This window comes from Gossypium arboreum, chromosome 12 (assembly GCF_025698485.1).
Source record: "Gossypium arboreum isolate Shixiya-1 chromosome 12, ASM2569848v2, whole genome shotgun sequence".
Lineage (NCBI taxonomy): Eukaryota > Viridiplantae > Streptophyta > Magnoliopsida > Malvales > Malvaceae > Gossypium > Gossypium arboreum.
This window is the reverse complement of record NC_069081.1, coordinates 5,469,895-5,482,960: the sequence shown is the minus strand read 5'-3', so window position 1 is coordinate 5,482,960 and position 13,066 is coordinate 5,469,895. Positions and strand designations below refer to the sequence as shown.

At 32.9% G+C, this 13,066-nt stretch overlaps 1 protein-coding gene across 1 annotated transcript; it reads left to right on the top strand.

The window, feature by feature from the left end:
* Nucleotides 1-11,739: 11,739 nt before the first annotated feature.
* Nucleotides 11,740-12,732, top strand: LOC108477971 (uncharacterized). The gene is made up of 2 exons (XM_017780425.1): nt 11,740-11,865; nt 11,989-12,732. Exons 1-2 carry the CDS (start codon nt 11,740-11,742, stop codon nt 12,730-12,732), a joined length of 870 nt encoding a protein of 289 aa, XP_017635914.1.
* Nucleotides 12,733-13,066: the final 334 nt, after the last annotated feature.

Below are 13,066 nucleotides of genomic sequence, written 5' to 3'. Positions count from 1 at the left end.
AAAAAGTCGATTCACGTTTTTTTAAATCAAAAAATGGTTTCTACAATGGTCATAAAATGAAAGCACTCAAGATGATTGTTCCAACTAATTTGTACTTTTAGTTAAACATTATTTAGTAATTAATACAATTTGATAGTATTCATCTACAATAAGATACCTTAGCAATCCTAAGATTTCCATAATAAAACATTGAGCTTTGCCATATGAACTTATGTCACACCCCAAACCCGGCCCAGACGTTATGACCAGATCCGACATGCCACATCGAAGCGTTCAAAATATTTTCTATTGTTGATCCAGAAAAACTTACTTAGTGTTTTAAAAGATAATTTCATTATAGGTTAAAGTGAATGGAAGCTGTGCACCAAGTAGGAAACCGGAAAAGAGGTGGTGAGTCCATCGAACTGCTTAAGTACCAAGCTCCCTTCGGATCCAATCCTAGACATGCATACCGCCATTGCCACACCTTAACGTCATGGATATTTCTAGGAAACCGATTTGATTAAGTCATTTTTAGGAAAAGTGATTAATTTTGGAAAATACTTTCATTGCGGAAGCTTTGCTTGTTGTCGTGTTATTTTGAAATCAATTGTTGTTTTTGAAAACGTGCCCTAAAGCTATCCAATTTCAACAGTTAAAATAAGTAATACCTATTTTAGTAATACATATTAAAACCATCAAAAATAATTAAGCGGCCTTATTACATTTAAAAACCCAAAACTTCAAACGTAAATAAAAGGATGTCCAGTTCACTAGAAGAAAATCAAACTTTCGAGCAATGTGGCCACTCTGAATTCCCTCACGACTCCAAGCCCACTATGGTTGGGGATTTCTGCGTGGATGAAAATAAAAGGGGTGAGTTTGGGAAACTCGGTGTGTAAGGAAAACCCATTCAAAGCCCAAGTTAGCTCAAGCCTATTGGGCCTAAGCTCATTCAGTAACAAGTGGTCTTGGACGAGCCCTTTTCAGATTACAATAAAGCGGGCCTTAGCCCTTATTCAGATAACAAGATGGCCCATAGGCCCATTTCAAAATACATGCAACATCAATAACAGATGCAAGCCCATTTGGGGAGACTACTCAACCCACCAACCACTACACTCCACCCGTACCAGCCATACACTCCATGTGGGGATAGCTCAACCCACCTAGCCCAACACTTCACAGTTCTTGACAAAGATTGCTCGATTAACGATAAATTGAGGCAAAGCCTCCAGTACGTGGACAAGCCACTTTTAGTACTTCCTCCGTCAATATCCCAATCCCATGCATCAGATAATAACAACATGGCATGCAGAAAATAACAACAGTCAAACTTGCATTTAAGTCAATTTAACCTTAAGGGTATTTCGGTAATTTATCTCCTAGGGGTAAAACTATAAATTTTCCACTTTTAAAGGTATTTCAGTAATTTATCTATTTTAGGGTTTTTCATGCATATTCCTACTTTTCACGTACTACAGAATCACGTACCAAGGGTTCTTACCGAATTGGGCCTATTGGCCCATCATTCCAATTTTAGCCCATTAAGCCCAAAAATATGGAGAGCACAAAAATCATGCACTTTGCAGTCCAAACATTGCAGCTTACCAAAAACATTAATCGATTTACCTCACGAGCATTCGCACACTCGCAAATCTACAAAATACTGGTTTTCGGCATTTCTGATTTTCGACTTTTGCCGATCTAGACTAAGAAAGAGTGTGTTAGTTACACACCTGTTTGCGACGATATGCTGACGAGATCTACACATGAACCGCCTACAATTGGATTACTAACACGTTAATCTAACTATTCAAATACAAACTACGTATTAACCCCTTACAATATTCGGCCAACCACACCTATAGATTATAGTAAGCTTATAAGAAATCAATAAGCAACTAATTACCAAAGTTTTGTCAATGTTTACCACATAATCATAATTTCACTGCAAGCTGTCTTCCTGAGCAACAGTCACTAAATCATTTATAACTGGAGCTACGAAACTCCAAATCAAGTGCCGTTAATTTTCCTTGAAAATAGACTCATATATCTTCTATCCATAAAATTTTCAGAATTTTTGGTATGGCCAATCAATACTAGATTTTTCTTAAAGTTTCTCATGTTTCACTGTTTGACTAATCTGACCACTCTTCATTACGAATCAAATTTCTCATTGTACAGAATTCAAAATTTGTTATCGTTTATTTCATTTGAAAATAGACTCATTAAGCTTTAATTACATAATTTATTCAGCTTCTAATTCATCTTCCACAATTTATGGTGATTTTCCAAAGTCACGTTACTGCTGCTATCCCAAGCAGATTTATTACCAAATCACTCTTTCACACATACCTTGCATGCATGTTATTTAAACATGTATATCACCAATCAATCATCACATATCTATGATTTTACTTAAGTATAATCTCCATTTCATCATTTTAAAGCACAACATGTTAGCCGATTTTTCCCTTTTGCATCTAAGGCACATGCATGCTCATTTGTTTGGCTCAACTTCACCTATAGTCCATTTTTCATCAAAAGAACATGAAACAACAACCATTTCCTTCATTTTAATTCATGACTAAATGCTCACAACACAACTAAAAACCAAAATATGCTTCAAGAGTTAAGGTAGAATCAAGAAGAACTCATGAACATCAAGATAGAAGCAAACTACCATGAACTTACCTTCAATTTTCTTCCCCAAGTAACCGAACATTCAAGAGCTTTCTCCTCTCATTTCTCTTCTCTAACTTTAGGCTATGATGAACAAAGATGGACAAAACTTTGTTCTTTTCACCCCTTTTTTTTTAATAAAATTTCATATTTCATCCATTTAATTCTTTAATACAAAAGACATAAAATTCTCATCATGGAATATTTACCTAACCCATTATCATGGAACATTTACCTAACCCATTATCATGAAACATTTACCTAACCCATTATCATGGAACATTTACCTAACCCATTATCAATTTGTACCAATTTGTACCATAAATTATGGATATCAAGTGCACATTTTGTCTACAACAACATGATGGCTGGCCACTTCATGTAAAGTGGGAGGTTTGTCATGCAAATCCTCCTATTTTGCACTCCTATTTATTTGGCCACTTCAATTTAGCCTATAGCATTTTCAAACATTTTCACATAGGTCCTATTTCATAATTTCACTCACAAATGACAAAATTAAAGCATGTAATTTTGCCAACATTCATAGAATTCCCGAAAATTGGGGCGTTACAACTTATCTGGGCTAATTTGCAAAAGTCGTAGAAATTCAGAGACTATTCTTGTAATTTCTCCTTTCCACAATTCACTTCGTTTTCTTGATCTATAATTATAAAATCGTTCCTTCATTACCATCTATTTCAGTTCTATTCTACTTCACAATTTATGCCCTTATTTTTTTGAAATTACACTATTATCCCAAATTTTTTAGTTTTTTACAATTTAGTCCCTGCTCAATTTATTCATCGATTGAGCTAATTCATCTCAAATAACACTTTATCAATACATTATAAACTACTTCAAAGCCTTTAACACTCAAAATTTCATCACAAAATGCTAGTTCCAACAACTTTCACAATTAGATCCTAAAAATTAATTTCTATAAAAATCTCTTCATAAAATCATCATATAATAAAATTAAAACATGAATTCCATGATAAATAATCATAATCTTTCAGCACTTATTCATGGAAACTTTCAAAATTATCCATGAAATCAAAAGCTAATGAATTAAACAAGTGGACCTAGTTGTAAAAGTCTCAAAAATACAAAAATTATAAGAAATAATCAAGAGTTGAGCTTAATAAGAAATAATCAAGAGTTGAGCTTACATGTAGTAAAAATATGAGAGGCTAGCTTAAAAGAACCCTTCAATGGTGTTTTTGCTAGAGAGGATGAAGAAAAATGAAGAAAACTGTAGATTTACCAAATATATCATATTTTACAATCAAATTTTTACCTTATTTCCAATTTTACCCCTTGTTCACACTTGATTTTTATTTTTCCTGCACAATCATGCTGTCAACCTATCTAATTTGGGACTAATTACCTTCTAACTCCTTCTTTGATTGTAACGCCCCAATTTCGGGAATTCTGTGAATGTTGGCAAAATTTCATGCTTTGATTTTGTCATTTGTGAGTGAAATTATGAAATAGGACCTATGTGAAAATGTTTGAAAATGCTATAGGCTAATTTGTAGTGGCCAAATAAATAGTAGTGCAAAATAGGAGGATTTGCATGTCAAACCTCCCATTTTACAAGAAGTGGCCGGCCATCATGTTGTTGAAGACAATATGTGCACTTGATATCCATAAATTATGGTACAAATTGATAAAAAATTGATAATGGGTTAGGTAAATGTTCCATGATGGGCATGATAAGCATTATGGGCATTTTTTTTATTGACATTATGGCATAGGTATGGCACAAATAATATAGGTTATTTTGTGTCATAAAATGTTGGGTAATAAAATAACAAAAGGATGAAAAGAACAAAGTTTTGTCCATCTTTGTTCATCATAGCCGAAAGTTAGAGAAGAGAAAGGAGAGAAGAAAGCTCTTGAGTATTCGGTCACTAGGAGGAGGAAAATTGAAGGTAAGTTCTTGGTACCTTGCTTCTATTTTGAGGTTCATGAGTTCTTCTTGATTCTACCTTAACTCTTGAAGCATATTTTGGTTTTTAGTTGTGTTGTGAGCATTTAGTCATGAATTAAAATGAAGGAAATGGTTGTTGTTTCATGTTCTTTTGATGAAAAATGGAAGATAGGTGAAGTTGAGCCAAACAAATAAGCATGCATGTGCCTTAGATGCTAAAGGGAAAAATTAGCTAACATGTTGTCCTTTAAAATGATGAAATGGAGATTATACTTAAGTAAAATCATAGATATGTGATGATTGATTGGTGATAAACATGTTTAAATAACATGCATGCAAGGTATGTGTGAAAGAGTGATTTGGTAATAAATCTGCTTGGGACAGCAGCAGTAACGTGACTTTGGAAAATCACCATAAATTGTGGGAGATGAATTAGAAGCTGAATAAATTATGTAATTAAAGATTATTGAGTCTAGTTTCAAATGAAATAAACGAGAACATATTTTGAATTCTGTACAATGAGAAATTTGATTCGTAATGAAGAGTGGTCAGATTAGTCAAACAGTGAAACATGGGAAACTTTGAGAAAAATCTGGTATTGACTGGCTAAACCAAAAATTCTGAAAATTTTATGGATAGAAGATATATGAGTCTATTTTCAGGGAAAATTAACGGAACTTGATTTGGAGTTTCGTAGCTCCAGTTATAAATTATTTAGTGACTATTGCTCAGGAAGACAGCTTGCAGTGAAATTATGATTATGTGGTAAACACTGACAAAAATTTGTTAATGAGTTGCTTATTGATTTCTTATAAGCTTACTCTGATCTGTAGGTGTGGTTGGCCAAATATTGTAAGGGGTTAATACATAGTTCGTATTTGAATAGTTAGATTAACGTGTTAGTAATCTAATTGTAGGCGGTTCTGTGGATCTCGTCAAGATATCGTCGCAAATGTGTGTAACTAACACCTCTTATAGACTAGATCGGCATGTCGAAAAGTCAAATGCGTAAAAGCCGGTATTTTGAGATCTTGTGAGTGTGTGAATGCTCATGAGATTAATAGTTTGATGTATATGGTAAATTACAGTGATAAGACTGCAGAGTGGGTGATTCTATGCATTTCGATATTTTTGGGCTTAATGGGCCAAAACGGATAATGGGCCAACGGCTCAAATTGGTAAGAAAACGCTGTAAGTGTTTCGATCGCACGTAAATGGCTATATTATGTATGAAAACCTTAAGAATAGTTAAATTACTTGAATACCCCTATGGATGCAAAATTACCATTATACCCCTAGGTTACTTTTGTTGAAAAGCATGACGATCGATTACGTATGATGTATGCCATGATTATATATCATTGCATGATGACTTGGGTTATACTATGGAGGAAGCGTCCCGTGGCTATACCACAATTATCGATCCGGTGGCTCGCCACATATATCTCATCCCGTGGCTATGTCACAATTATTTGATCTGGTGGCTCGCCACATATATCTGATACGGTGGCTCGCCACAATATTCATATCTGGTGACTTCGTCACAATATCCGCAACCTCACTGCGATTTACGTGGTGTGTAGTGGTTGGGTGGGTCGAGTAGTCTCCCACATGGTGTAAAGCTGATGCAGGGTGTTATGGATGAATCTGGGTTGGGTTTCGCATAAACATGTAATATCGTTACGTTACATTATGGGCCTATGGGCTTTACGAATTTTTGTTCAGGCTAAGTTTACGTGGGTTGAGCTGATTTAGACTATGGTTGGGTTATTTTACACATCGAGTTTCCCCAAACTCACCCTTTTATTTTCATCCATGCGGTAATCCCCAACCATAGTGGGCTTGGAATGTGAGGGAATTTGAGTGGCCACCCGCTCGAAAGTTTGATTTTTTCGGTGAAGTGGACATCCTTTTAATTACGTTTGAGGTTTTGGGCTTTTAAATGTAATACGGCCGCTTATTTATTTTTGATGGTTTTTATATGTTTTTATTAAGATAGGTAATATTTATATTTAACTGTTAAAATTGGATAGCTTTAGGGCGCGTTTTCAAAAATAGTAATTGATTTCAAAATAACATGAAAACAAGCAAAGCTTCCGCAATGAAGATAATTTCCAAAATTAATCACTTTTCCTAAAAATGACTTAATCAAATCAGTTTCCTAGAAATATCCATGACGTTAAGGTGTGGCAATGGCGGTATGCATGTCTAGGATTGGATCCGAAGGGAGCTTGGTACTTAAGCAATCCGATGGACTCACCACCTCTTTTCCGGTTTCCTATCTGGTGCACAGCTTCCATTCACTTTAACCTATAATGAAATTATCTTTTAAAACACTAAGTAAGTTTTTCTGGATCAACAATATAAAATGTTTTGAACGCTTCGATGTGGCATGTCGGATCCGGTCATAACATTTGGGCCGGGTTTGGAGTGTTACATTGATAATATTTTAAGCTATTTAATCATATTTTATAGTTTTGTACTTCATTCAATTTAATCATTTTTCTTCAATTAATAACCAAAATGTTAAAATTTCTTAATGAAACTTTAATATTAACTTATTAACTCTCCATAAATACTTCTAAAAATATTTGTGGCTCGGTTTATGAATTCGAGGTCTCAATACCTTGTTCTTGAGCCAATTATCTAACAATCTTCTTTTAAAACACAAAATTCACTAATTAAAAAAAATATTTCTAAAATCACACCTAACCTTTACTTATAAATTTCTAAATTACTAAACTCACATGTCGGATTTAGTGAACTCACATCACTATTCCGACACCACTGAAATTTGGGTCGTTATATAAACTATCAATTCCAAATATCATATAACATCATTTTATTTACGACTATAAATGTTCACTTTATAGAAATTCTTTAAAACTTTGCATTTTATTCATTTTAGTCCCTAAAACCGAAAATGACATAACTTTCAATTTTGAGCTTCAATTTTGAAACTGATATCCATTTCATCCTTCCATAGCCCTCTAATACTTATAATTATATAAATTTCATGTAAAATTCAAATTATTACACTTTATTCCCTAAGTTCAAAATTAACAATTTTCACTATACAAATTAGTTCATTTTCATAACTAAGCTCAAAATCTAACCAAATAACATCAAAAACTTCAAGATCCATCAATGTGACATTTCAAAACTTTAACATTTTTAGGATCTAATTCCTGGGTTATCTAAATTAAGCTCCTGAGATTCTAAAAACATAAAATTTACAAGAAACGGACTAAAAATGACTTACCAATCAAAGAGTCAAAGCTTGAAACCCTTCAAAGCTTTTCTCCTATTCTAGAAATGGAAAAATCGGTGCATGTAGAAGATGATGAAGGTGTCTTCTCTTTATTCTCATGTTTGTTTTCTTATTTATTTTTATTAACTTAATTTATAATGTTATTTAATGAATAATAACATAATTCATGTATATTAAGCATTCTACCCGTCCACTAATAGCTATAGGCGACTATTTACCATTTAAACATAAGCTTATTATCTAACTAAACCCTTTAATAAAAGAAAATCTATAGTGATTAACTTTTACAGTTTTTATGATTTAGTCATTATATCTTAATTTTAATTGTTTAATAAAATTATCGATGAAATTCAATTACTCTATAATATATTTGTAAATATTAATTAATAATATTTACAGAATCGATATCAGAAAATAGGGTTTTAAACCACCGTTTCCAGGACCATTGAAAAACAGACTATTAAATTACATGACTTTAAACCTCAAAATGAATAGATACTCAAAAAATTTCAAGTAATAAAGAATTTTTTTAGGTTTTGGTCATGGATCCCATTCTAAGTAAAGACATGCAAACAACCAACAACACATGAAGTCCTTATGTAGTGCAAAAGCTTTTAAGTGATCGAACTTCTTTGTACACGATGATTATGTTTATGAAATGAAAACCATTAAACATGAAGAGTGTAACGGCCTAATTTTCAGTGGTGTCGGAAATGGTGATTTGAGATCACTAAATTCGACAAATAAGATTGAACAAGATAGTAATTTAATATTTATGAGTCAAGTAAGAATTTAGAAGAATTTGTGAAATGGTGAAATTAGTGAATTAAAAGAATTTATTAGGTCAAACGGGTCAAAAATGAGGTATCGAGACCTCAAAATTGAAAATCGAGCTATAAATATTTTTATAAATATTTATGGAGTGTCATTGAGTTAGTATTAAAGTTTAGTTAGAAAATTTTAACGTTTGGATGGCTAATTAATTGAAAAGGATTAAATTGAAAATAGCACAAAATTTGTTAAATTGTGAGTAAATAGCTTAAGTATTTAAAAGATGGATTTAAAGAGCAATTAGACCCAAAGGTTAATGGCTGGACGGTTTGGGTATGAAATAAGCAAGAAAACAATGTGAATAAGGGCAAAATTGGAAATAGATAAAAGTTAATAGTTAAATAATGATGTAATTGAAAAATCTAGACATTTTCTTCATAATTTCTCAGCCAAAACGCCATAGAAGGTCTGGAGAAAGCTGGTTTTTCATATTTTTACATCATGTGAGTCTAATTCTTGCTTTTTCTTGATAATTTTATGTTTTTATGACTTTTACAATTAGGTCCACTTGTAGAATTCATTAGTTTTTGATTTTATGGGTGAAATTGGAAGTTACCCTGGATGGATAAGGGAATTTTATGATGAATTATTATGAAATTTAAGTTCTAATTTCATATTAAGGTGGTTTTATTAAGTGATTTTGATAGGAAATGATATTTAGGACCTAATTGTGAAAAAGTTGTGAATTGAAGGTTGCTGTTGAAATTCAGAATATAAAAGGTTTTGAAATAGTTTATAATGATAAAATAAAGTGTTAATTGAGAAAAATTAGTTCAATTGATGGGTGAATTGAGTAGGGACTAAATTGTGAAAGCTGTAAATTTTGGGGTAAAAGTGCAATTTCGAAATTTGAACAGCATAAATTGTGAAGTGAAATAGAAATCAAATAAATGCTAATGAGTAGAAATATTTTATATTATAGATCAAGAATCCAAAGAAGAACGAGGAAAAGAAAAAGTTGGAATAGTCTCAAAATTTCAATATCTTCTACAAATTAGCGGGTAAGTTCATATGGTTGAAATTAGATGTTTATTTGTGAATGATTGAAGTATATAATGTGTTATTATATACGAATTTATTGTGGGATTGTGTAGATTTTGTTAATGAAAGAATAAATGTGGAAATGCAAATTAGGAAAACGCAGGATTGAGTACGTTCGTATCGTGACGTGTGATGAATTGATTGGATAAGACCATGGTTGTTCCATGGCAAAGTGTGAAATGTAGGTATGGTATCATCCATACTGAGTTGTGAAATGTAGGTATGGTATTATCCATCTTGAATGTGAAATGTAGGTATGGTATTATCAAATCCATCTTGAGTTAAGAAATGTAGGTATGGCATTTCCCATACCGAGTTAAAAAATGTAGGTATGGTATTTCAATGAGGAAAACCATACTGAGTTGTGAATCGTGGCATTGAGCAACAGCGTACTCAATTTCGTAAGCCGTTTCCTAATTTGATTATAAGAAATAAAAGAGAAGTGATCCAAATGAAAGAGATTGAGTAGTTATTCTTGTTGAGCTCAACTATGTGAATTATTATAACAATGGTTGTGAATCGCAGGAAACTTTAGTAAATGTTTTGGTATTGTTTGGAAATATTATGTTTGGTAAGCATTACTTTTAACCTATGAACTTACTAAGCTTCAATAAGCTTACTTGTGTGTGTTTAATATTTTTATGTAGATTGACTTGAAGTGAAGTGGGTAGATCGGATCAACACAACAAAGCACACTATCCAGATCAATTCGGTAGCTTTTTTTTATGTTTGAAGATTTATATGGCATGTATAGAGTTTGAATGAATTGAAGTAAAGATGTTATAAACTAGTTAACAATATTTGTACTAAAATAGTTTTCGTAAGTAGCAGTAGTTTGACTTTGAAAAATCACTAAAAATAGTAGAAATGGAATTAAATAATGAATAAATTATGGAATCGAATCTCGATGAGTCTATTTTCATATGGAAGAAGCAAAACAGGTATATGAGCTATATTTTATGAGATGTTTAAATTTTTGTGAAACAGGGCCAGAGCAATTTCTGGATCCCCTGTTCTGACTTTGGAAATTCACCATAAATTTTACAAAGATAATTAGAAGTCATACTTTATATGTACAGATTCCTTATTGAGTCTAGTTTTATTAGAGACAAACGGCATAGTCATTGAAGCTCTGTACAGAGAGATATCTGATTCGTAATACACAAAGGTCAGAGTAGTCAAACCCTGAAACAGGGAGATTTTAAATAATAAACTGTACTAATTGGCTTGACCAAAATTCTAGAAAAAATTGGTAAGTATATATATGAGTATAAATTCAGAGAAAATTTACGGATTTGGATTTCGAGTTTTATAACTCGAGATATGAATTATTTAGCAACTATGACACAGTTGGACAGCTTGTCTGGAAAGTGTGATATAAATTGTTTGAATTTGTTTAAGTGCTCAAATAAGTTTAGTAATGCCTCGTGCTCGACTCCGGCGATGGTCTCGGGTAAAGGGGGCGTTACAAAGAGAATGATCTACTCGCTTAAGAAGACATTACACACAGTGTTATTTCTAAGCTCTAGAAGAAAAAAATTGTGGGGAGAGTGGGAGAAGAGGAAGAAAAAGAAAAAAATAATTAAATTAATTTTTGCCACATGCATCATTGGATTTATTCAAAGTGTCAGCCATGTGTTTTTTTAGCATAGTTATAATTCAAGGGCCAAAACACATAACAGAAGAAAACATTAGGGATTACTTATGAAAAAAAAATTAAAAACCCATCGTATTGTTGGATTGGATAAATAGAAAAGTAAAGAGAAATAAGGAAGAACTTGGATAATTCCATTGTTAAGATAAAAAAAAGTCTAAATAAGGATAAATTTGGACATTTCCAAATTTATTGGACAAGATGGAAAAAGAAAAGTAAATTTTTTAAGATTATGATATAATACATATTAAAATGTTATAATTGAAAAAAATATTATAATAAATTATTTTCACTATTTTTATTTTTAATTAAACAAGATACATTGAAAAAAAAAAGTAATTAAAAATGCTTTCGACTTCTTCTGCTAGTTTTGCGAATGGGAATGGAGAAGATATCTCTATTGTTGAAGATTCAAATACAAAGAAAGTTCGTTTTAAGGACACGGATACGGCTTTGGAGGACATGATAGTGGTGGATCCTTTACCAATGTCTCCGTTGTCGTGGAAGGACAAGTTATTGGGGAAGGATAATCTCAACTAAGATCACAAGAACAAAGCCCAGCCTACTGCTGATAGTTTTTTTCTTTTTGATCAGGATGTGAAGAAGTCTATTGCAGATGGTGTGCCCTCTATAGACTTCTCTGATAAAGTGTACCAAATCTTGGAGAAGGAAATGTCTACTTTGATTATTCTCAAGATACTGGGCAGGAATATTGGAATTTCAACATTACAAAATAAACTCTATGGGATTTGGAGACCGTTGAAACCATTTCAATTAATGAACATTGAAAACGGTTATTTCCTTGCAAAATTTCAGAATTCCATTGATTATGACAAGGTACTCTCTCAGGGGCCGTGGGTTATATTCGACTATTATCTTACTGTCCAGCCATGGTCGATTGACTTTAACTCCAATCTTCATTATCCTAACTTGATCCAAACTTGGATTCGTTTCCCCAGACCTCCTAGTCACATGTATAAAAGACAGATTCTCATGGAAATTGGGAGTCTGATTGGCAAGATTACAAAGCTGGATATCAACACGGATAGTAGGGCAAGGGGACGATACGCTCGTATAGTAGTGTTTGTTAATTTGGGGAGGCCTCTGATCTCTAAGATTCTCATCAATGGTAACCCGCAAAGAATAGAATATGAAAATTTACCTGTTGTGTGTTTTAAGTGTGGTCGTTATGGTCATACTGATGAAGCATGCTCGTTGACTATTTCGTCTATAGGGGTGGTCGAGAATGAGGTCTTATCGGAGCAGGCTACTGTAGCGACTACGGCAATCAGAGAAGGAGAATACGGGGCCTTGAATGTTGGTGGAGCAGAAATCTAGACGTGGTAATTTGGAAGGTGCGAAGAAAGGTAACAATTTGAAAAAAAAAAAAGAGAAAATTTGGGATCGAATTTCCATTCTCTGGTAGATTTAGAGGCGAGTTCTTTAGAGTAAGAATCTACCAAGAACCCTAAATCAATGTTGGAAAGTAAAGGTAAAGGAATATTAATTGACTCTGACGTTAATGTGAATACAGGTAGGAAAGCTGTGGGGAACGGTCTTAATAAAACCAATCTGAATTGGCCTATTGGTAAGCCTCAAAAGGGACAGGCCCGATCATCCAAGTCCAACACTAAAATGATTACCCACTCCACGGGTGTGAATAAGAAGGGCC